Source organism: Borostomias antarcticus (genome assembly GCF_949987555.1).
Source record: "Borostomias antarcticus genome assembly, chromosome: 3".
Taxonomy (NCBI): domain Eukaryota; kingdom Metazoa; phylum Chordata; class Actinopteri; order Stomiiformes; family Stomiidae; genus Borostomias; species Borostomias antarcticus.
Genome location: NC_140236.1, coordinates 10,540,095 through 10,563,386, shown reverse-complemented (window position 1 = coordinate 10,563,386; position 23,292 = coordinate 10,540,095). Strand labels below are relative to the sequence as shown.

General features: G+C 48.1%; 1 protein-coding gene across 1 annotated transcript in view; it reads right to left on the bottom strand.

Moving 5' to 3' along the window:
- Window positions 1–21,645, bottom strand: part of LOC311329768 (glutamate receptor-interacting protein 2-like) — a gene marked incomplete at both ends in the record, with an annotated part of 25,879 nt that extends 4,234 nt beyond the window's left edge. The window contains 19 exons of the mRNA XM_084461682.1: window positions 364–546; window positions 791–921; window positions 1,508–1,652; window positions 1,973–2,118; window positions 2,670–2,733; window positions 3,891–3,971; window positions 4,075–4,220; window positions 5,533–5,719; window positions 5,866–6,054; window positions 6,365–6,493; window positions 9,295–9,464; window positions 9,545–9,692; window positions 10,710–10,855; window positions 11,596–11,671; window positions 11,786–11,872; window positions 12,396–12,541; window positions 13,837–13,972; window positions 14,825–14,905; window positions 21,606–21,645. Of these exons, the coding sequence (XP_084317808.1) occupies window positions 364–546; window positions 791–921; window positions 1,508–1,652; window positions 1,973–2,118; window positions 2,670–2,733; window positions 3,891–3,971; window positions 4,075–4,220; window positions 5,533–5,719; window positions 5,866–6,054; window positions 6,365–6,493; window positions 9,295–9,464; window positions 9,545–9,692; window positions 10,710–10,855; window positions 11,596–11,671; window positions 11,786–11,872; window positions 12,396–12,541; window positions 13,837–13,972; window positions 14,825–14,905; window positions 21,606–21,645 (2,431 nt within the window). The remainder of the gene's footprint in view (window positions 1–363; window positions 547–790; window positions 922–1,507; window positions 1,653–1,972; window positions 2,119–2,669; window positions 2,734–3,890; window positions 3,972–4,074; window positions 4,221–5,532; window positions 5,720–5,865; window positions 6,055–6,364; window positions 6,494–9,294; window positions 9,465–9,544; window positions 9,693–10,709; window positions 10,856–11,595; window positions 11,672–11,785; window positions 11,873–12,395; window positions 12,542–13,836; window positions 13,973–14,824; window positions 14,906–21,605) is intronic.
- Between the last annotated feature and the right edge of the window lie 1,647 nt (window positions 21,646–23,292).

The following is a 23,292-nucleotide window of genomic DNA, read 5'->3' as shown; positions in this document are numbered from 1 at the left end:
TCAACAGTTACAGTCTGATCACTTTCCAGGAATTGCATAAAGGTGTCCCATATTTCCTTGACGTTTCCAATTTTCCTCTGACCACGTAGGTCAATTTCTCCAGAGCAGGGCCCGATGCCATGTCACGCAGCCACATTACAGGTGTAGGGCCATTCATATTTTCCCACCTCAATGCAATTACTCTCCCAGCTTGAAGCAGGCACATATTAATCAAGGGTGCTGCTTTGTGGCCTGGTGTGAAGTGAGCAGGACAGATACCCAATATACACAGCTTGGCCTCAAGAGGGATCTCAAGAGCAACTATGCGTGAGACAAGGCTAACTATGTTTTTCCAAAACATCTGTTTTGTGGCCGACTCCTCACCTTGGCTGCCATAGCCAGCGTCCATCCCGGAGCCGTCCCAGGAGCTCATGGCCGAGTCCACGCTGGGGACGGTGGCGGACGAAAACACCCCGGAGTGTTTGCTGGTCTTCTGGGAGTCCGTCAGGTCATCCTCCATGTCACTCAGAAACCCCGCCTGCTCTGACGACTGCTGACCGTCTGACTCTAACATGAGACAAGGGGACAGGAGATAGGAGACAGGGGATAAGAGACAGGAGACAGGAGATAGGAGACCGGGGAGAGGAGACAGGGGAGAGGAGACGGGGGGAAGGAGACAGGAGACAGGGGACAGGTGGAAGAGGGCGGGCAAACATACAACATAAGTCAAGAGAGATCTGATAATGGAGGCAAGTCAAAACTGAAGCTTATTCATTTTTCGCGTGTTCGGCCTCTGAAGTCACCGACATACGTTTCTTGATCTTGAGGGTGACGGTCTCCCCGGCCATCTGTAAGAGGTGGATAGCCTCGCTCAGGGGCTTGCCCTTCAGACTGACCCCGTTGATGGCCAGGACGCGGTCCCCGATGTGGATGGCGCCCGTCCTGCAGAGGAGAATGACGCCCGCATGAATGAATGTTGATGTCAGACTGCATCGGCCCATCTACAGCTCGTGTTCGGGCCGGGGGACTTGTCAGGCCGCCCAGCCCACTGAGACGGTGACAAAGGAGCCGGTTGAAACACTGACAGGCCAGACTGCTATTGTTGATTGTTCATTGATTGTATTATTATTATTATTATTATTATTTACTACACAGTGAGGCTTTGAGGGCACAATGTCATCCACAGAGGACCGCCAGTCTGAGCAGTCTCATCTACTTCTTTAGAGGGTCAGTGTGTAGAATTTTGTGGCAGACTTTTGTGTAGACTTGGCAGAAGTGGAATATAATATTCACGTATGTTTTAATTAATGAATAACTCCATGAAAATAAGAATCATTATTTTCTCGTTACCTTAGAATGAGCTCTTTATATATATATGGAGTGGGTCCTTCCACAGAGGCCACCATTTTACACCATGTAATTGTACTTGGTTGCAGTCTGCAACCTCACCACTAGATGCCACCAAAGATCACACACAGTACCTTTAATCGCTCTTCTAACCTCTAGGCCCCGGGTCGTGCCCTCTCACCTCTCCGCCAGGCCCTTCCTGGTGAGGCCAGAGATGACGATGGGGTCGAAGGGCTCCTCGGTGCCTGAGATGGTGATGCCCAGCGGCCCATTGTAGCGCTTCAGCTCCACGGTGTAGATGATGGAGCCAGACATCTCAAGCTCATCTGAGAGGAAGAATACATACAAGACGGTCACACACACACACACACACACACGTACACACACACACTTATATAAGTATAAGTAGGTCTAGGTCACATGCTACACAAGGGCATCATTCAAGGCACATTTCAGCAGCTATAAAATATGCATAAGCAGACATGCTGTGGGACAAATATAACGGCCATAAAAGCGTACAGGCTCTAGGTACAGCTTCCTTTTCACAGCATTATTGTGTTGAGACCGCCTTTTGGCTACTGCATGTACTGTTGTGTGTGGACCACTGACAGCTGCTTGTATCAGGGGGTAGGGGGGGTGAATGTACCCGCGTTGTCCTCGTCCTTCTGGATGCGGAGTTTGACCATGTCCTCGGCCTGGTGCAGGACGTGCATGGCGTCCTCCATGGTGCAGTTTTCCAGACGGACGTTGTCGATGGCCAGCAGCCTGTCGCCCGGCTCCAACGTGCCTGTTCTACCCGGGGCAGCAGGGGGAGGAGAACGCACGGTTAAGCGCAGCGGGTTAGACCGCATTCCACCGCGGTCCCACTCTCCCCTCCCCCACGGAATCGGACCGTCTTGCGTGAGAAAGAGTCGAACCACAATGGTTGTAAAAAATTTAAATACATACAAAAAACCTGCTCTGTACTTGTACTTCAGATGAACCGGTCCTGTCAAATTTAATACCCCTGTCATGTAAGACGTTGCTCAACCCAACCTGGTTCCACTGGTCCAAATACACCTGCAGACCTGCAAGACGGGTCCCCCGCAGAACCCTCCAAAAGCAGTGTTTCCCAGGTAGGAACGGCCCCAGCCGGGGGGGCAGGGGTACACACAGCGCTGGGTAAACTCTGCTGAGCCAATCCCCTCATTGATTAACACAGGTGATCAGAAGACAGGTGAGTCAACTCTCAGCCTGGTCTTAAAGAAGCGGGTAAAGTGAGTTAACTCGGGTCTACCCTCTGCTACACCCCCGGACCTCCCGGTTAGCGGCGCTGTTCTGATGCTGCGTGTGGTGAGACCTACCTGTGGGCTATGCTTCCCTTCCTGATGTCAGAGATTATGAGGGGCGTACCGGGCTTCTTACTGGCTGTTGGAACGCAGAGAGAGAGAGAGAGAGACAGAGAGAGAGAGATGGTCTCATGGGTTGAACAGACATCATGACTCTGATAATCATAACTTAAGACGGGGGGTGCTCATTACAGTACAGTTTGGTACTGTACAGTGAATAGTCTTGGTAAAGACTAACTATCATCTAGGAACACTGCAGGTCACCTATTACCAAACCGAAAACATAATCTGATCTTGCCCCAGATGTTCTAGTTAATACATTTCTCAATACAGTCTGAGTATATAATGAGGAGATTCAGTGCTGTTATGTAATAGATCCCTGAAAATCCTGACAATCCTGTCCCCTATGCTGCTGTGAACCCCAGGCATGCTGGAGCATGGAGGTCTGCTGATAGATGGTGTGGAGGACCAGTATTAGTCTTCAGAGATAATGAGCTCCTCTCATGGCACCCTGGGTCACAGTTATGGATCACAGGGCATCAATCCATGGACAGCAAAATACCGTATTGAGGCCAAGGCATCTACTTGAGTGTGTGTGTGTGTGTGTGTGTGTGTGTGTGTGTGTGTATCATAAACTACAATCACTGTCATAACCTGCTCTTAAATAGGTTCTAATAATCGGTCTGTTCACTGGGCTCCCAGAAGCAGATAAATGCAAATAGTCCAAAATGTATCACAGCTGGTATAATCATAACATTCCCATGTGATAGCGAGGTGGTTCAGCAATGGTCTTGATGTGTTTTCTGAGGTACCCAATACACCTGATGTTTTTTTTGTCGTCGAAGGAGTTTGAGAAGTTATTACGCAAGGCTGTTCATTTGATTCGTGTAAAAACCAAGCCTTTTCTAGTAAACTGCTGAAATATCAGCCTTGGCTGCATCAATCAGCAACCTCAGCCACAAGGGTAAGCTCAGTGCACTGATATTCGCCAGCCTCTGACATGTTCACCAGCTGGAGGTGAGCGGTCTGTGAATGGCAGGCACGCCCATGAATACAGCCTGTTCTGTAAAATATAGATCCAAATAATTGGTTGGTTTTAAGAATCAGTTAGTTCATTAGTCCCCTAGAGGCACACACAGTATAAACAATAAGTAGTGATTCTCTGCTGGAATTCTTCTAGCCGTTTCTGTTAAGTTGAGGGACAGCGCCCCCTGCTGTCCGTTCCTGCTAACTCACCACTGATCGTGATGCCGAGTTCTACTCCTCTCCTCTTGGGTAGTTTCACATGGAAGGTACCGCTACTGGGAACCACGGATTCTGATTGGAGGAAAAACACTTTAGCTACATACCATGAACATGTGAACAGTGTGATTCCTACTGATGGCCCTGGGCTGGTGTGATGATGAGATGTGGCATTTACCTGCGACATCGAACTCTATCTCCAGGGTGACCTTGTTGGTGAGGGCGGCGTCTCTGATCAGCTGATGCGCCTCCTCCAGCGTGCCCTCCTCTGTCGGGATACCGTTGATGGACAGCAGCCTGTCCCCCATCTGCAGCAGACCAACCCTGACCCCACACACACACACACACACACGCGCACACGCACACAGACACGCATGCATGAACGAGCACACACACACACACACACACACACACACACACACACACACACACACACACGGAGAAGGCATTACCCACATTATGTTTAGGAGCGGTCTATGTGACAGCTGGTATCGAACTTCAGGAGTAAAATGTGACAGTTATAAAGTCCTGGTCACATTTGTGTTGGATCTCCACGAGCCAGGACTATGTTCAGGCCTGAGGAGAATCTGACCAGAACACATGTGTGTTCAGCACTCCTCCACAGGCTGCTACAAGGCGACTCTGTGTTTTAGGAGATCAATACTGTAAGTGACCGAAGACATGGTCTTCCCGATGAGGAGAACCGTAAGCCTAAAAACCTTCCGGAAATTCCCCTCGCCTGACCTTGAAACACTCACGTCTTTCATTTTGTCGGAAACAAACAAACACAGGCCCATGTTTACTCCCACTACCGTGAGGGTGAACACCGCGGCACTGTCGGCCGGGATTAATTCACCGCCACGTAACAATTCATTCACCTCGCATCAACGCTGAGATGAGCGTCACGATGGAATATTCCGCTCGAGTCACTTCTTCCCAAACGCTGGCCTTTAATGGCATCGCCCCACCCAGGGGACGCGGCCTCCTGCTATCCGCCCAGACGCTGTCATTAATCTCACCAGACAAGGGCAGCCTCCACACACCGGCCTGATTAGGCCAATGCGCTAATTGGCCAGCATTGTGCTGCCTTAATCGATAGACAGATAGTAAAATAACTGCATCTCAATGACAGCGGCGACATCAATTACAACCGCTGTTCGATTTGCCGTGAACGATGTGGACCCCTGGCAACGCAGAGACACAGTAGCTCCGATTCTCGCACTTATCAACACTTCCTACTTAACGCGACAAGATGAAATACCGCTCTCGGATACACAGCAGAACTGTCATGCGAATCTAAAGCATCACGCTGACTGTGGCATTGGAACACTGAAGCTCAGGCCTGTGTGAGCCCAACGAGGTCTGTATTAAAGGCAGTGGGTGCGTGTGGATCTGGAATAGAGGCGATTCATTTGCTACGTAAATAAATCCCACCTTAAGGACATGAGACTTAGCTTTGTGTTCCTCCCTCTCAGGGCTGTTGATGTCATGCACACTCAGTATGTGACTAACATGTCCCTGAGTTCAAGGTGACTCCTTCATAGTATGAGTGTGCGAGTGATTGTCTATGTGAGTCGGTCTGTATGTGCCTGTGTGCGTGCGCGTGTATGTGTGTGTGTGTGTGTGCGTGTCTCACCTCTCGGCAGGGCTGTCCGGCTCGATGAAGCGTATGACCGGCGGAGTGGACAGGGTCTCGGTGGCGAACACGCCCCCCTGCAGCTGGACGCCGAACCCCGTGAGCGGGTCTCCCCTCAGGACGACCTCGCTCGTCTCCACATGGACGACCTGTCCCCCGGGGCCCACCGAACTGGACGCCAGAGAGACTGAGGGGGGAGGGGGGGGGGGGGAGGGGGGGGGGAGTGTGAGACGTTGAGAAGTAAGGGAGAGAATGGGGCCCCCGGAGTAAAAAAAGTCGGCGTTAAGGTCAAGGCGGGAGAGAGGGGGGCGTGGCCTTCGCTGCGGTACTCACGCGAGCTCTTGTGGTCCTTCTTCCTCTGCCTCCTCCTGGCCGCGGCGCTGCGGGGGCTGGTGGGGGCGGCGGAGGAGGAGGAGGAAGAGGGCGCGGGGCAGGGCAGCGTGCTGCTCCCCTGGCTGCTGAACCCTGAGGTGGCTGTGGAGGAGGAAGGAGAGGGGGAGAAGGAGCCACCACACACCAGAGCTGAAAGGAGACATACTCCGAGACATCAACTCACGGTTGAGGGGCGAGAGTAACTTAGAGGGTGAATGCCCCCCTCCCACCCCCCAAAACAACACTGGGCCTGACACTCCCCCGACAGCCCATGATATACAGGCTTAGATTTGATATTGAACCAATAAATCACATGCCGTGTTTGAATCTTTGTCAGTTTGCTCTAGAGGCTTTGGGATACAGTAAGACCCGCCTCGGGTGACAACAGAGACAGATTAATGTACTGTAACAGGCTCCAGAATCCCACGCAGACGCTCCATCAGGAGGAGCGATGACTTACGTTTGCAGTGGTCCTGCTGGTTGTGTGGGTGGCCAGGGCTGCTCCATGTCTTGCAGTTGCTGGCGTGCTGGGAGTGGCAGTAGGCGTTCCCGGAGTCCCAGTGCTGATGGTTGCTCTTCTGCACTTTCACTGCGGGCAGAGGGAGTCAAACGCAAGTCAGTCGTCGGGGGGGAAAACACCGCCTCCCGCCGTTCCGTCAGCGTGCCAAATCCCCGACCGTGAAATTCTGCTTTCATTTCCGTGTCTAAATTTATACCAGTTACACGGAGCCCGAGGAGTAATTTCTCACAGAATAATTGATATTTAATGTTTTCGTCAAGGTACATTTGATAGGATCCTGTGGCGTGATTTTTGTGAATATCAGAACTGTGAGACTCGTTATTGAATTCATTGAATGGAGAAACAAGTAGTCTGTTCGATAAGACGCATCTTACTCTTGCTAGCAAGCTTCAACAAAGCTGAATGCAGATTAGAAAGCATTTTACACTGTTTCCTGTGAGGATCTGAGAACAAAATAGACTTGTTTGTCAGGAGTGACACTAACTGGTCTGCTACTGAGATCAGACAGGACATGACACGGGCCCTGATTGAACACAGCTGAAAGCTTGATTGACGATGACACCTCATGATGAGTCATGCCTGTCTTCCCTCTGACTGGCAGGCCAATTGACCAGTTCAAACAACGAAACCACGATCCCATAGCGTTATTGGTGGAAAACAACCTTCAAAAGATAGAGCGACGCCAAGACAGGAGAGCGGAGATTGTCAAGACATTGACCTCTGTCACTTCTTCTGTCAACCCCATGAAAAACACAAATGATTTCCATGAAACATTCATAGGGAATATTGAGCCTTAAACACACCTGGGTGCTTGGAAGCCTTGCAGCTAAATGAGTCGGGCTACGCCATGCCTGACAGTAATCCTAGAGGCTTAATATCTGGCACAGTGCTCACATGCAGTAGGGATTTACTGGAAATGGGGAACAGCAGCTCCGGTCTATCCCAGGCCACCTGTTCTAGTACGGTGTGGTTGTAATCACCCGAGCAGAAGACCCTTTCCAACAACCACATCTCATCACAGAACTGTAACGTTCTGGCTTTAGCGGTTTATGCTAAGCTCACTTAAAGGAACTCTCCAAGAAATGCGTTTCCTATCTTAATAACTACGGGAAGAGAAACATTAATATCTAATCTCTTATTAGCCATATCGAGCTTAAGCCCTCTGAGCAGACAAATTGCGTTTTATAATAACTGTGAAATATTCATCTTATCATTGTGGCACTTCACTGAAGATTTTTTTTATTGAACCCAATTTTGAAAGCCGACGAGATTGCCAGTGATTTTTTGTAGGGCACAGGAATACGGACTCGGGGAACGTGAATAAACACTTTATTCTCATGACCCTGAGAAAGGGTAGGATGATGACATTCGATGACGATAGTCTGCAATCACCTTGGTACAATAGCACGTTTCATAAGGTAGTGGATTTTCCAGAGGCCGCTGCGTTGAATCTAATCTATAGCTCACCTAAAGGAACTCCACTAAGAAATGCACTTGCTATCTTGACTGGCGGAAGAGACAGGTTTACACCAACGGTAAAACTAAGGCGCCTGCCGCAGGTAGCATACAGTAGTCTACGACCTGAGGATGAGGCTTGCCAGATAAAGGTGAAGAAGAGTAGGTCAGACTGAGCCGCCGCAGGTCGCTACCGCTGGAGTCAAGAGCTTCAGAGAGAAAGTGGAGCCCTGCAGACACGACCAGGCTAGCGTCCGCAGGTGAGAGGAAATCAACCTGCAGGTTCAGAACAAACCACGCCACGTCCCATGATTCTTCATTATGTTCAAATGTTCATACCCCCCTCGAACCGGTGACCCACGAATAAGCCTGGCTAACATGGCGTGAATATGATCTCAGATAGAAATAATGTGCATGGGTTTTTTTCTGTATGCCGGTGTGTGTGTGTGTGTGTGTGTGTGTGTGTGTGTGTGTGTGTGGGTGGGTGTGTGCGTGCGTGATTGTGTGTGTGTGTGTGTGTGTGTGTGTGCGTGCATGCGTGTGTGTGTGCTTGCGTGTGTGTGTTCGTGTGTGTGTGTTCGTGTGTGTATGTGTGTGTGTGTGTTCGTGTGTGTGTGTTCGTGTGTGTGTGTATGTGTGTACTGTAGCTTGTCTGTATGCACATGTGGCTGAGGGTCTAGCCCCCGCAGCGGTGGGAGGGAGTGTAGTCTGCAGCCCTCCGTGTACGCAGGGCGAATCACAGCTCGCCGAAGACCCCCCCCCCCCCCCCCCCCACCACAGCGACTCCTCAGCCCCCCTAGAGCAGCAGCCTCCTCAGAAAAGGTCACGTTCTGTGAGATGAGCCCGCGAGCTGGAACACTGCGGAGATGCCTTTTCAGCAGGTTAGCGCCAGAGGAACAATGAATCAGGCTCGCCTCATACCCACACGCAGAGCGCTGCCGTAAACACCTTATCCTCTCAACCGAGCGCACGCTCGCCCTCTCGCCCCGGAGGCGTGGAAACTCAGCGGGCTGCAATTATGCTGGACGTCTCTAAGCCCGCGCGTTTGCGCCGAACATATGTTTTTAGACGCATGAAGGCGAATTAACACACTTGGTGGAGAGGAAGGGTAAAGAATGGGAGAACGGCGGCGTCCAGTGGCGGTCATACCGCCCCCCCTCCCCCCCCCTCAGCTTCCTCTCCGCGTGACTCCTCCCTCTACGGGACACCAGGGCTTGACGAGACTTCAGAGGCCTTCAACCACGTAGAAGCGCCCTGCAGCTGTTTAAGAATATCTGTCACACTGGGTGATAGCTAATGGGGATCCGGAATAAACATTAAACATTTACTGGCTACTGTATTAAAGGAACTATAAAATGAAGCAGGGAAAGGAAGCTTTGAAGTGGACCAGACCCAATCCCACCTGCTGGACTGACCTGTGTCCTGCGGCCTGATGGGAAGTCTGCTCTGATTGGCTGGTAGGATCTCCAGCTTGACGACGTCGCAGGTGCTGGCCAATAGCTGAGTGGCTTCCATCAGGGAACAGTGCTCGGTGCTGGTGCCGTCGATAGACAGGAGGATGTCGCTCACGTGTAACGCCCCGCACCTGAGGGAAGGACACACACTTCCTGTATGTACTGTCTTCGGAATTGTAGTAGAACCTTGTGATTTAATACTCTGACCCACCTCTCCGCCACACCGGCAGCTTTGATTTTGTCGATGATGATGACCTGCTTGTTCCTGTAGATGGAGGTGGAGAGGCTGATGCCCAGGCCGGTGGAGGGGCCCTTCACTATCTCCACCAGCAGGGGGCCCGAAGCCTGCTGCACCACTTCTGTGACACACACGCATGCACGCACACACACACACACATGCACACATGCACAGCCGGTACGTTATATACTTAATAGGGCCGAGAGAGTGTCACATATGGAGAGTGTCACTTCTCCTTTAATCTTTTATCAAGACACACACGTGTTATGTAATTAGTGTCTGTTACTGATCACAATTTCTGAAGTTATTTAAAAATGTCGATAGCACATTACGCAAAATGCTTGGTCTACATTGCTCTCCGGAAGTACATTTCACTCTGAGGAAACCAGAATGCTCCTCAACCTACTACACAGACAAGCAGCTTGTCTCCGCCACGACCATGACGCATCCCGTCCAATGAGGATCGAGCGTCAACAGAGCTAGAGGCACGCATGGCAGAAAAGCTCCGGCACACACAGGAGGATTGTCTGAGAGAGTACAGCCCGCTTGTCTGAGACCTTGTCTGGGACTCGCGTCCATCTGCGTCCTACCGCCGAATGTCACCCTGGGCGCCGCGCGGCGGACCGGCCAGACTGGGAAACGCGGGGCTGTGGTTGACTTATGGCCGTCCAGAGGGGCGTGTTCGGGTTGCCAGATGAAGTAATGCAATGAAATCCCCCCTCTGGAGCAGAGACATCATTTACCTATCAGATGAAGACAGACTGAAGGGCTATTTGACATTTGACCTCTCCCGACGACACGATCTCTCTTCGACCTTCCCACCACCGTCTAGAGTATCTCTCCAGGGGACCGTCCGTCTGTCTGGACTGCCCTTATTACGTGATAGTACCAAACAGGAACGCAAGCTACAACATACGAGTGGAACCATACTGTTAATGTCTGGATGTTCTCAGATTTCAGACTATCATCTGTCCTCTCAACGCTGACATCTGTTTTGGGGCTGGGTGATTCTCGGGGCGGCGGCACGAGCGACCGACGCTGAAACATCCGGCCGAAACGGCCGCGTTATTTACCCCACGGAGAGACGTGGCATGCCCGATTTGTCTGCATATTTGGGCGCGTGGCGCGTTGTGCTCACCCATGACGGAGATGTCATACTCGATCAGCAACAGGGCTTCCTGGCTGCACTGCATCAGCATGGTCAGGGCGTCGGCGTGCTTCTCCCTGGCTAAGGGCATCCCGTCCACGCTCAGCACGCGGTCGCCCGCTTTCAGACTGCCCTCTCTGCGGGGACAGACAGACACAGGGAGGGAGGGAAAGAGAGAGAGACAGACAGAGAGAGAGAGAGAGAGAGAGAGAGAGAGAGAGAGAGAGAAACAAGGGTTGAACTGTTAAACAGGGACAGGCAGGAGAGTTAATTGTTTGGGTTTTACAGAGCAGTAGCTTAATCACCAAATATATAACTTCTAGTGCCCTGTCCCGGGAACAATAAAAGTGTACAGAGATACATGAATATAAATTGTCCCATAATGAAACACTGTGTCAAGGCTGTACGAGGGTTCTGCTGCCCCCAATTATTTCCAGGGTTAAGTAAGAGCAGAGAAGCTATTCTTATCAAGCTAGTTCCTACGCCTTAGGAGAAGAGCTGCCCTTTCTGCAATGGGATTCAACATTTATGAAGCCTCTTTTCCATATACTGTCATGTTCTAATTATGCATTCATGTCTAGAAGCATCATAACATTATTCAAAGCCATCTCCCGCTGGAACAAAATGGCAGGAGACCAGTCACAGATACTTTGCAGACTGCGTGTTCAGTACAGATCCTCACTACACTGACTTGATAACAAGGCAAAGTATCACTTACTCTGGAGAAATTGCTCATAATTGGAGAAATTGCTCAGATACATTATGCAGTCACACTCACTGACATGCATGCTCTCTGACATGCCCTGCACATGCGCGCGCACACACACACACACACACACACATACACACACACACTGACTAATGTGCACTTCTTCACCTGTCAGCAGGGCCCCCAGGCCTGACATAGGTCACCACCAGAGGACGCGACCTGTGCCAGTCTTCATGGAAGCCTCCTGGAACAGCAAAATACACACACACACACACACACACACACATGTCAAGGCCTGCTGATGTGGCACAGGGACTAGACATGTTCCGCGATGCTCCACGCCTGACTGAGCACCCACCTCTCATGACGAAGCCAAAGCTGTTCCCCTCCTTGTGCAGACACACCTCAATGGTCCTGGCTATCACACCTGAGGACGGGTTCTGGACTGAGAGGAGAAAAGAGAGAGAGAAAGAGAGAGAGAGAGAGACAGAGAGAGAGAGAGAGGGAGAGAGAGAACATGAGAGAGACAGAGAGAGAGACAGAGAAACTGTCAAAGATTCCACAATACTCCTATAACAGGTGAACAGGTGGTTCGACAGACAGACAGACAGACAGACAGACAGACAGACAGACAGACAGACAGACAGACAGACAGACAGACAGACAGACAGACAGATAAAGTATATAGACAGACAGATAGATAAATAAATAAATAAATAGATAAAGTACATAGGCAGGCAGGCAGGCAGGCAGGCAGGCAGATAGATAGATAGATAGATAGATAGATAGATAGATAGATAGATAGATAGATAGATAGATAGATAGATAGATAGATAGATAGATAGATAGATAGATAGATAGATAGATAGATAGATAGATAGATAGATAGATAGATAGATAGATAGATAGATAGATAGGACAGACAGGCAAGATAGATAGATAGGACAGACAGGCAGTCTTCCTCCTACCAGAGGGGGGCAGCTCGTACTCCACCTCCAGCACCACCCGCTCGCCGATGTTCTTCAGCAGGCTGATGATCTCATCGTGGCGCAGCTTGGACAGGTTGATGCCGTTCACCGACTTGATGTAGTCTCCTACGTTCAGCTGGTCGCTCCTGCACAGACGGACACCGCCATTCACACACACCATGAGGCCTAATCTAATTTGAGAGGAATCAGATGCTGCATGTATGTGTATGTTCCTGAGTTCTATAGTATATGTGTGTTTACAGTGTAACAGTAAAACGTGAGACGTCCAAATCCATGGCTTGAGAATATATGTGTTAGATTCACATCAGCATTTGGCAGAATGTACTGGATTAAGAACCTGAAGTAGCACAGCAAGTTAGCAGGTTAGACAGACGTGTACTGATAAAAAAGGTGTACTGGTGCCAAGCCAAGATAAGATCCTTCTCCGAGAGCTTATTTCACAATGGTGTCAACATGGCCCTCATTGGGATGCTAATTAAATGGCTGCCGCTCTACTTTTCTGTCTCACCTCTGGGCTGCTGCCAGACAACGCAACCACAGACGACAGAGACACTGTTATCTCATCTCATCGCTTCTTAAGACAAACAGTTACTGTAAATCAGTATTAGTGTTATTATCTCGTCAATCTCATAACATTCACCATAGGTGTATGTGAATGGTAAATGGATTGCAATTAAATAGCGCTTTTATCCAAAACGCTTTGCAATGAAGGCCTTTCATTCACCTATTCACACACCAATGGCGGCGGCTGCCACGCAAGGTGCTAGCTTGCTCATTGGGAGCAGTTTGGGGTTCAGCGTTGAGGACACCTCGACATGTCGTCAGGAGGAGCCGGGATTCAAACCGCCGAACCTACCGTCACTGGACGACCCGCTCTACCTCCTGAGCTGCAGCCGCCCCTACTGTATGTGTGTGTGTGCAGTGTGTGAATCAAATCAAATCAAATCAAACTTTATTTGTATAGCGCATTTCACACAGAGGTAAGGAGCGGGCTACAGCCACATGCTGCTAAAGTCACTAACAATCGTGAGCTCCCTGCATTTCCCCTCCTGTGGCTGACACTGAGACAAATTAGTTTAATTGAATCTTAATTAAACTATCTTTGTTAAAGCAACATCGCTTTAAAGAGGAGCATAATGGATATTAAATGTATGCCAGAAGTAAATGTAGTTTGCGTGAGACTGGACACATCCACATTTCATTCTGGCTCTAGCAGAGACTCTTCCACAGACGTGCCCTGGTGGAACATCGGTCCAGGCTACACATCACCCTGATCCAATGTAGCGTCTGACGTCCTGGGGTTGTGGAGAGCGGGTGGATATCACGTGTGGGTGCCTAACACACCCTGGGAGCCTAACACGCCCAGACAGCTCAGTGTGGTATGCCAGGTCGCGGACGTGCCGGCCGGCGTAGATCTTACCTGGCAGCGAGCCCACCCGACCGCAGGTTGGACACCCTGGGCTTGCCGTCTTTGTCGGACCCCCCGGAGATGGTGAGGCCCAGGCTGCTGCCCTCCCTCTTCATCAGGTCCACGGTGGTCACCCCCCGGTACTCTTCTGTGGACGGCCAGACACAAACACACATACACACACAGTCAGCAGCAGCATCTATCTGACTGATAAAGCACGTCTGAGCTGCTTCAGTCCCCGTTCACTCAGTCTTTCTCTTTGGGTCTCTCTTTCTACCTCTCTCAGAGGTGCACAACAAAGACACACACACACACACGCATGCACGCACACGCACATGCATGCACGCACAGGGGCACACATACTCTCCCTTCATCTCCTCCTCTCTGGGGTTATTCTGATGGATTGGGGGGGAAGGCATGGGATCAGTTTCTAACGAACCCAGTAAATTCAGATAATGGCCTGAAATTCCACGCATTAAGTGAATAGGATGGCCTTACTGAATAGGATGCTGAAATACTCTAGCTCGTACATCCAAATTAAATTATGTTCCTAAACAGAATTGAGTTTGGGAGATTGGGAGCTGAGTGACCACAGCTCTGACGGCTACAGCGGCCGGCTGATGGGCTGTCAGACGTTATTGCCCTGTGCTCGGTCTCATTCTGTCCCTGGGAACGGGCCCATTGTGCTGTGCCTGTTAAATAATGCTGTGTGAAGTCCACCAGGGAGAGGAAGTCTAGTTTAGTACCGATGACAGGTGTGCCATACAAGCATTTATTCCACCTTATCCAAGCGTTATGAGATGTTCAAACCGGCGTGCAGCGTCTATCTGCCCACACTGAGCCGGCGTGACGGGAATGGGAGATGCGCCATCGGAAACTGACGATCAAAAGCAATGACTGTCATGGCTAGTCTGTCCCTCCTGTCAATTCCAATTCAGTTAGACACACTAGCTCCAAGCAGCGAGGGTGGAATCATCTGTAGAGAGAGACCGGATGATACCTGAGAGACTGCGTCTCCTGGAGGAGTGGGCGTGGTCAGACCCGCCGGCGTCCTTGCCACCTTTGGCGTATGGTCCGTCATCTGGAGAGATAAAAGGGGACATGTGGAGAAGCTCATTTAGATGTTTTTTACGGGAGCTTCTGTGGTGGTATGGGAGGAATGTGATGCTCCGGAAGGGCAAAGGGGAAATCAACAACCCGTCCCCTTTTCCTCACGTGGACAGCTGCCGCCGTCTCCGTTAACCTCTGATCCTATTACCCAGAGTGTGAACACTGGGAGAGGGGGAACAACACTCAGCCAACATGCAGCGACACCCAAGCCAAAGTTATTGGCCGGGTTTCCCAATAAAGAACCTTCTTAAAGTCGCACTTTTTTTTTAAAAAAGCAGTCTGTCCCACTTTGGTTCATAGTGTTCACCTATTCAACGATGTATGCCCAAAAAAATTAAACATTTTTACTTTTGTTGTAATCTTATATCAAAGTACTTCCTGGAAAACGGTAGGTCACGTGCAATTACGACACAAGGTACCTTAGATTTTAGGCCAATAATCTCACGACATCCACCCTGTCAATCAAAACGTCAACTACTCTGCAGCCTCAAGTGTTGAATATCCCGCCCGCTCGATAACGTTCCAATGAAATTCATCTAAACGTATGTCCCGCCCTCGCAGCCCGTTTCAGGCAGAAATACGTCAAAGTACAGAAGCAAGATGTTCTCCAACGTCCCTTTCGGTGTATCTTTAAGGAACCCTTCTTAAGCAACCCTTTGTATGGGAGTTAAGAAGTACTTTGGAGTTAAGTGCTTCTTGATTACATCTGTCATCATATTATATATGCGTCGTGTCATTGATAAAATTCCAATTTCTTTGTGCACGCAGGCCTGCATGTATTGTTTTGCTAATCGTGTGGCCTCTTGTTTGAAAGATGAAGCCAGTGGAAGTGGATCTCTGGGCAACTTCTATCAACATAACAACATTTTTTTAATATTAGGAAGGAAGGACCAAAGTTAGTAGCCTAAAGAAGGAAGGAAGGAAAGCAGGAAGGAAGAAAGGTAGGAATATAAATGCTACCAGTAGTCATAAAAGTGTGCCTCTACCTTAAAGAGAGCAAATCCCAACTAAACATCCCACCATTCACTTCAATGAGAAGGCATGCTGGCTTCAGACAGGTCTATCTCGAAAAGTATAAATGTTACAGCTTAGACATTTATACCATAGGAATCCTGGGAACCAGATGAACATTTTCTTGTGTACCGTGTCCATGTAGCTTAGAAACTGTAGGCATAGCAACAAGCTAGAACGTTCAAAATTAGCAGCACAAAAGTTAGAGTGAAGAGCTATTCGTTTGAATGGGGAGCATAGTTGTCGAACAAATCGTCATACCTCGAACACAGCTTAGATACTTATATTGTACGAATCAGCACAATTGTGTGAACATTTTGATATATAATATGTATGAATGAATGTTATGTAGGAACTGTAGGAGTGCCAGCAGTTTACAAAATGTGTGAATATTTTCAAAGCAAAATTGCCACCTCTAAAAACATCAAGTTACTAAACATTCCACCAGCAATTTCAGTGGAACAAAATTGACTATTAAAAGTTAAATTACTAGAAAACTATCAAAAATATGAAAAATATGAATAGATCCGGAAAACAGCTAAACATCATTAACATTTTAAAGTTTGAATGACGTTTCTAGCTCAAAGAAGAAAGAAAGAAAGAAAGAAAGAAAGAAAGAAAGAAAGAAAGAAAGAAAGAAAGAAAGAAAGAAAGAGTGGGAATATCACAAGTTGGGCTAGCCTTTGCAAGCTAGCCCACCTAACTAATGAAAAAAGCAAAACAACATTGGGTTATGATGATGAGCAGGCACTTAGCTAGCTCAAACAGAACCCACAGGTCGCCCTCCAGACCGGGTTACTCTCACGGGTATCCAAGGTAACCCTGTGAGAGAGGGTGAAGAGATCAAAATTAGCCTGGGGCCTATTTGCTTTGCAGTTGTGGTTTCCGGTCTATGCGGATATATACTGTCCAAAAACAGGCCTACCCATAAACCTATGATGCAATGCGGAAATAACTTCTGAATACTTTGTTTGGTATGTCCATGTTTTGTTCTAATTCCTAGGCTGCTCGATTCAGCATTTATGTGACAGGATAGGCTACTATCAGGCTCTAGACCGGAAAACCAAGCGAATAACCTGGTGACGCGAGGCTAAATCAAAATAGCTCCTTTAGGCCTGCATACCTGATAGACTTCTCCAGATACGGCCTGGCTGATAGACTTCTCCAGATACGGCCGAGCTGACAGTAGACATCTGCAGCAACATGATGTAGGCTAGCCTAGGCCTATGGACGGACGTTGACGCAGAGGAATGTTCTTGATGGGAACACTGTGGCTAGTGAGGCATGTTGAGACAATCTCCATTTTCACTCATTTAGAAAGCAGCTGCTCAGAGAACCCGTAGATGTTGGAGCAGTTCAGTCGGGGTACAACTGTTGAAGCTTGTAGAAGCTAGCCCAACTTGTAATATTCCCACTATTTCTTTCTTTCTTACTTATTATAGTTCTCCCCAGTTTTTTGCCGCTTAACTACTTCTTCATACTTTGTGCTAGAAACTTCATTCAAACTTTAAAATGTTCATGATGTTTAGCTGTTTCAGGGATACATTCAGATTTTTAATTATTTTTATAGTTTTTTAGTAATTTAACTTTTAAAACTATTTTTGTGCCATTGAAACTGCTGGTGGAATGTTCAGTATTATATTTTTAGAGTGGTGGCAGCTGTTGCTTTGAAAATATTCACACATTTTGTAAACTTCTGGCACTCCTACAGTTTTGAAATCTCACACACATATTATACAGCAAAACGTTCACACAACTGTGCTGATTCATAAATTGTAAGTATCTAAGCTGTGTGACTTACAGTTTCTGAGGTATGACGATTTGTTTGGCAACTGCGCTCCCCATTGAAACGTATGGCGCTGCACTCTAGCTTTTGAGCTGCTAATTTTGCATTTTTACTCTTTTTCTAACTTGTCGCTATGCCTACAGTTTTAACAGCTCATACACATATTATACATCAAAACGTTCACACAACTGTGCTGATTCGTACAATGTAAGTATCTAAGCTGTGTGACGTATAGTTTTCGCTGTGTGACAACTACGCTCCAAATTGAAAAGTATGGCGAGTGAGTCAGCGAATTCTGTGTGTTCTGTGCTTTGGTGCTGTAGAGCTGTGCAGCTTGTGGTTGCTATGGTGACAGTTCACAGGAGAGAACTTGAAGGTATCTTAAAGGTAGACACCTTTTTATGTTCTTCATTTATAGTTTTTGCGTTATGACCATTTGTTTGACGACCATGCTCACCATTCAAACTAATGGCACTCCACTCTAGCTTTTGAGCTGCTAATTCTGAATTTAGACCTGTGTTCTAACCTGTCACCACTCCTACAGTTTTCAAGCTAAATGACCATATTATATCTCAAAATGTTCAGCTGGTTCCCAGGATTCCTATGATGTAAACATTTACACTTTTTGAGGTGGAGCTGTCTGAAATTGGTCATGCTTTCCCATACAAACAATTGATGGAATGTTCAGAGTGTCAGTTGTGATTTGAACTTGGGTGCATGCGCAGCCTCTCTTAAAAGTACAGACACCCTTCTATGACTACTGTAGCATTATATTCCTACCTTCAGATGAATGATACAGATTAGATGTAACTCTAAACAATCTGGAGCTCAAGGCTCTCAAGACAGTGAAGATGATTGTAGACTTTAGGAAGAAACCAGCCACCCTGCACGCGAAGACACACACACACACACACACACACATGCACACACACACACACCTTAGTATTCTAAACAATCTGGGGATGAGTCTCGCCACACACAGTCTTTACTGGTGAGGGAAGGTGGGTGGCCCAGAGAGGGGTACACTGTCGCCGTCACGCCACTATCCACGCCACGGGCCCCACAACTCAGCCCCAGAGTGGCCTGGAGACACACAGTCTTCACCGGTGGGGGCAGGTGGTTGGCCCGGAGAGGGGTACACTGTCCACGACCATCTCTGACCTGAGGGAGCGGAGTCTCACCACCACGCCACTATCCACGCCACAGAACCCACAATTCAGCCCCTGAGTGGGCTGGAGACACACGGTCTTCGCTGGTGGGTGCATGGAGATTGCCTGGAGCTCAATGCACTGCCCCCGACCGGCTCTGATCTAGGGGGGGCGGAGTCTCACCACCACGCCACTATCCAAGCCACAGGCCCCACAACTCAGCCCCTGAGTGGACTAGAGACACACGGTCTTCACCGTGGGGGCGGGTAGGTGGCCCGGAGAAGGGTACACTGTCGCCGACCAGCTCTGACCTGAGGGGGCGGAGTCTCGCCACCACGCCGCTATCCACGCCACGGACCCCACAAATCAGCCCCTGAGTGGATTAGAGACACACGGTCTTCACCAGTGGGTGAATGGAGATTGCCCGGTCCATAATAGTACTAGCAGTAGTTGTTACATACAGCTGCAGCAGCTAGCCCACCTCACATTTTCTCCAGGAAATGTACTTTCTAGTTTTATTTGTTATCTCCCGCACAGTGTGAGTCGTTCCTGACACAGCCGGCCTCAGATTAGCAGTGGCGCTGCCTGTGGCCGCGTGAACCTCGACAGCGCGAGCAGCATGTCAGCAGTAGAGATGATGAAGGAATCTTCAGACTCTTCACTTCTTATAATCCTGTGCCCACCACGGATTATCTTTTCGGAAACCAAACTCTGGAGGAATCACAGTTATATTGCACATTCAAGGAATGTCAGGTTTGAGATGAATGCATGTTACACTTAATGTTCTTTTCAGTTTGCTTCACAGATGATGACAGCCCTGCTGTTCTGATACCAAACACAGGAGGTCATCGTGAGTCATGACAACCACTGACTGAAATAAAACCTTTATAATTGCGACAGCAACACAAGTGTGAGTGCATCATACATTAAACAAATAGGCCTACAGCAATTTCAGCCTAGTAGATTTCTCTGGATATTGTGCACGTGATATTACAGCTGTATGTGTGTGTGTGTGTGTGTGTGTGTGTGTGTGTGTGTGTGTGTGTGTGTGTGTGTGTGTGTGTGCGTGTGTGTGTATGTGTGTGTGTGCGTGCATGCGCCTGCATCAGTCCCCTGTCAATGCCTATTGTTTAAGCATGAGCTCAGACCAGCCATGGCTCACGGTTATTCAACAAAGCCAGCCTGAGTTCAGAAAGGCAAAAACCGTACAGTATTCACATTTAATTGGCATACAGAAACAACGTATACTGAATCAAAATATCATATTTCAATAGTCTAAAATGGCTTCCTCCTCATGTTTCCATTTCCTCCATCTGCACCGATGTAAGAGGATTGGACTGGTGGGAGCACATGGCTACCAGGCATACAGTAGGTTCACATGTGTTTGAGTGAACATTATATCTTTGTCAGACTTGAGCTGGTCTACAGCCCAGGATAGAAGACACAACTTGACACAATTTGATAAAAGAAACACACAACAAAGTGCAGAAATATGCATACTATGATAATGCATGATCTTATATTGACTTCCTTGCACAAATATCCTGTCCAACAGCTTTAGACCTAGGGCATACCATACACATACACACACACACACAAATGAAAGCGGGCCCGCTTTCGTGTGTGTGTGTTCCTGAGGGCCTTGCCAGTCCAGCAGCTGTCACTGCAGTCCAAAGGCAGCATTAGCTCTGGGTTACAGAGACTCAACGCGCTGCACGTGACTGAACACTGGGCTACTGTACACTGGTGGCATCCTCCTCCCGCCATCTTCCTCCTGCTCCAGCTCTGTGACCACCATAGTTGGCCCTGGCCGACCAGGGCGATTACGCTTCAGACTCACTTGACTCATCAGCAATATCAGCAAAACACTTCCTGACTGGAACACCCCTGAAAGGCTTTGCACAATGAATAAGAGTTGAAGTGCCCTCAAAAAAGAGAATGTGATTTTCTTCTCATGGTAGCACACAATGCCACAGAACTCACTCACAGAAGATAAGCAAACAAGACACATTACCGCTTCTACAACATTCAAAGGGAAAGTCAATATTGTACAGCTAATATTTGCGATATAGTGTATAGCAAATCTTTGGCAAACCCATTTCATTTCTGGTGAGTCAATTATCTGCAAATCAAATTCCAGGCACTCTACCCTCTCACAACCAATCTGAACATCTAAATGTAGGTTAAATATGGGGGCTGCTCTGACAATGGCCATGAAATCACAATGCTATTTTCAGAAGCAAAATATTATTTATAAACTGGGCTCCACTAGACCCAGTTAGCATTGCAGTATGTGTCCCCATTTCAGACTGCTATTCCCTAGCAAAGTAAATGACATTTAGGTCTATAATAAGCTACTGAATGACTGCAGTAGCCTAATAGGTGCTGTTACATGGTACAGTAGCCTATGTCTACATTCAAGAGAGCTCCATCAAATAGAAACGCTGAATGAACACATTAGAAAGCACAGTAGTAGTAGAATGAGCACAGTAGAAACAGATAAGACTTTCAATGATAAGGGCCATCTGGCTAACGGGTGATGGCTATATTGTCACGCTAAAGACATTGCCCAGGTAGTTCTTCAGATGAACAGCAAACATAACAAACAGCAATCGACTGCACCCAAGTTACACAAAGTTGCACATCGTGAATACGTCATCACCGCCCCCTCTCCGCCCAACCACAGGTGACCGCCACAGACCAGCGCCCAGCGGAGGGAGGCTTACCGATTCTGCTCTTCGTCTCTCTCCTCAGACCACACAGCATGGCTGCAGTCTGTCAGAACATCCGACCGGAGGTAGTAGCCTCTCGCTCTCTCGCTGTCGTGCCGACCAGTGAACTACGGTGGTGGACCCCGGAGACCTCAAGTCCCTCTCACTCTCTCAACGACTAAGAGAACACTGGAGCACCATTTTCTCCTCTTCATGTCTCGGTTCAACCTCAAGCATATCTTTACCCTCACTGATTGCAGATCACAATTAAGTCCAAGTTATTATTAAAACCGGAGCAGTTAATGCCTAATGATATCCATGGGTGGTAGGCTATGGATCCTTGTCTCACACTGTTTGAATTAAGAAAAAAATAGAGAAGATGTGATTCTTTTATAATAGCTCTCAATTAAGACATCACATTGGTGATCTCTCCCCCTGGGAATATGTCATTCCACTGACATCAAAGACAGAGAAGAACAAGATCAAATGAAGGAATCGTCCTCTCCGCTGCTTTTTCTCTTCTGCATCTCGCTGTGGTACAATTTGAGGTATTCCTGGTCGCTCTCCCTATTCCAGAGGATTAATCAGCCTCCGTTCACACACTCACACTCAAGCTCACACACAAACCCACCCTCAGACTCACTGTGACTGTATGGTGGAGAGACCCCCCCCTCTCTCTCTCAGCCAGAGGGGTGTGTTGGAGTAGTCACACACCCTCCCCGCACATGATAAAGTACCCCACCCCCCACACACTCTCAGCACATACAGCCAAACTCTCTCGCTCTCTCTCTCACGCGCGCGCGCGCGCGCATACACCGACGCATACACATACACATATACACACACACACACTTTCTCTCACTCTCTCTCTCTCTCTTTCTCTCTCGCTTTTTCCACACTAAACTCTCCACACAATTGAATTGATGCCACCCCCACATCCATTGTCACACTCACATTATAGTGCACAGTGAAGCTGTCGTCTCCCACCCATGATGCATGTCGTCAGCATGTAGCCTGTTGTTGAATGTGTAAGGGGAGTGGCATATAGGCCCATCATATTTTGGTTTGGTGTAAAATCTAAGCATTTATGTAAAAAAGATGAAAAATGAAAAAAGGCCATGCATTTAAAATGGTCTGATAATCTACTATTCATTTAAAATGGTTAGATAATCTACTGTTCATTTAAAATTGTATGATAATCTACTGTTCATTTAAAATGGTCTGATACTGTTCATTTAAAATGGTCTGATAATCTACTGTTCATTTAAATGGTATGATAACCTGCTGTTCATTTAAAATGGTCTGATAATCTACTGTTCATTTAAATGGTATGATAACCTACTGTTCATTTAAAATGGTCTGATAATCTACTGTTCATTGGCTCCGCCCAGCAACTGTTGGCGGAGGGTATATTTTCAGTCGTGTGTGTTATTTCGTTCATTCGTTCGTCACATAGCAGGATTGTACAAAAACTACCAGAGCGATTTTCATGAAACTCGGTGGAGGGGTGTAGCATGGGCCAAGTTAGAACACATACAATTTTGGTGTGGATCAGAATCACTGGGCGGATACACAAATTAAAAGAAAACAACATTTGTTATACTAGGACCGGCTCCTTCCTTTTATATTTACTTCTCCTACTGGACTTACTATACCGGCAGTGGCCGAGCGGTAATGTATCAATCTGGTAATGTATCAATCA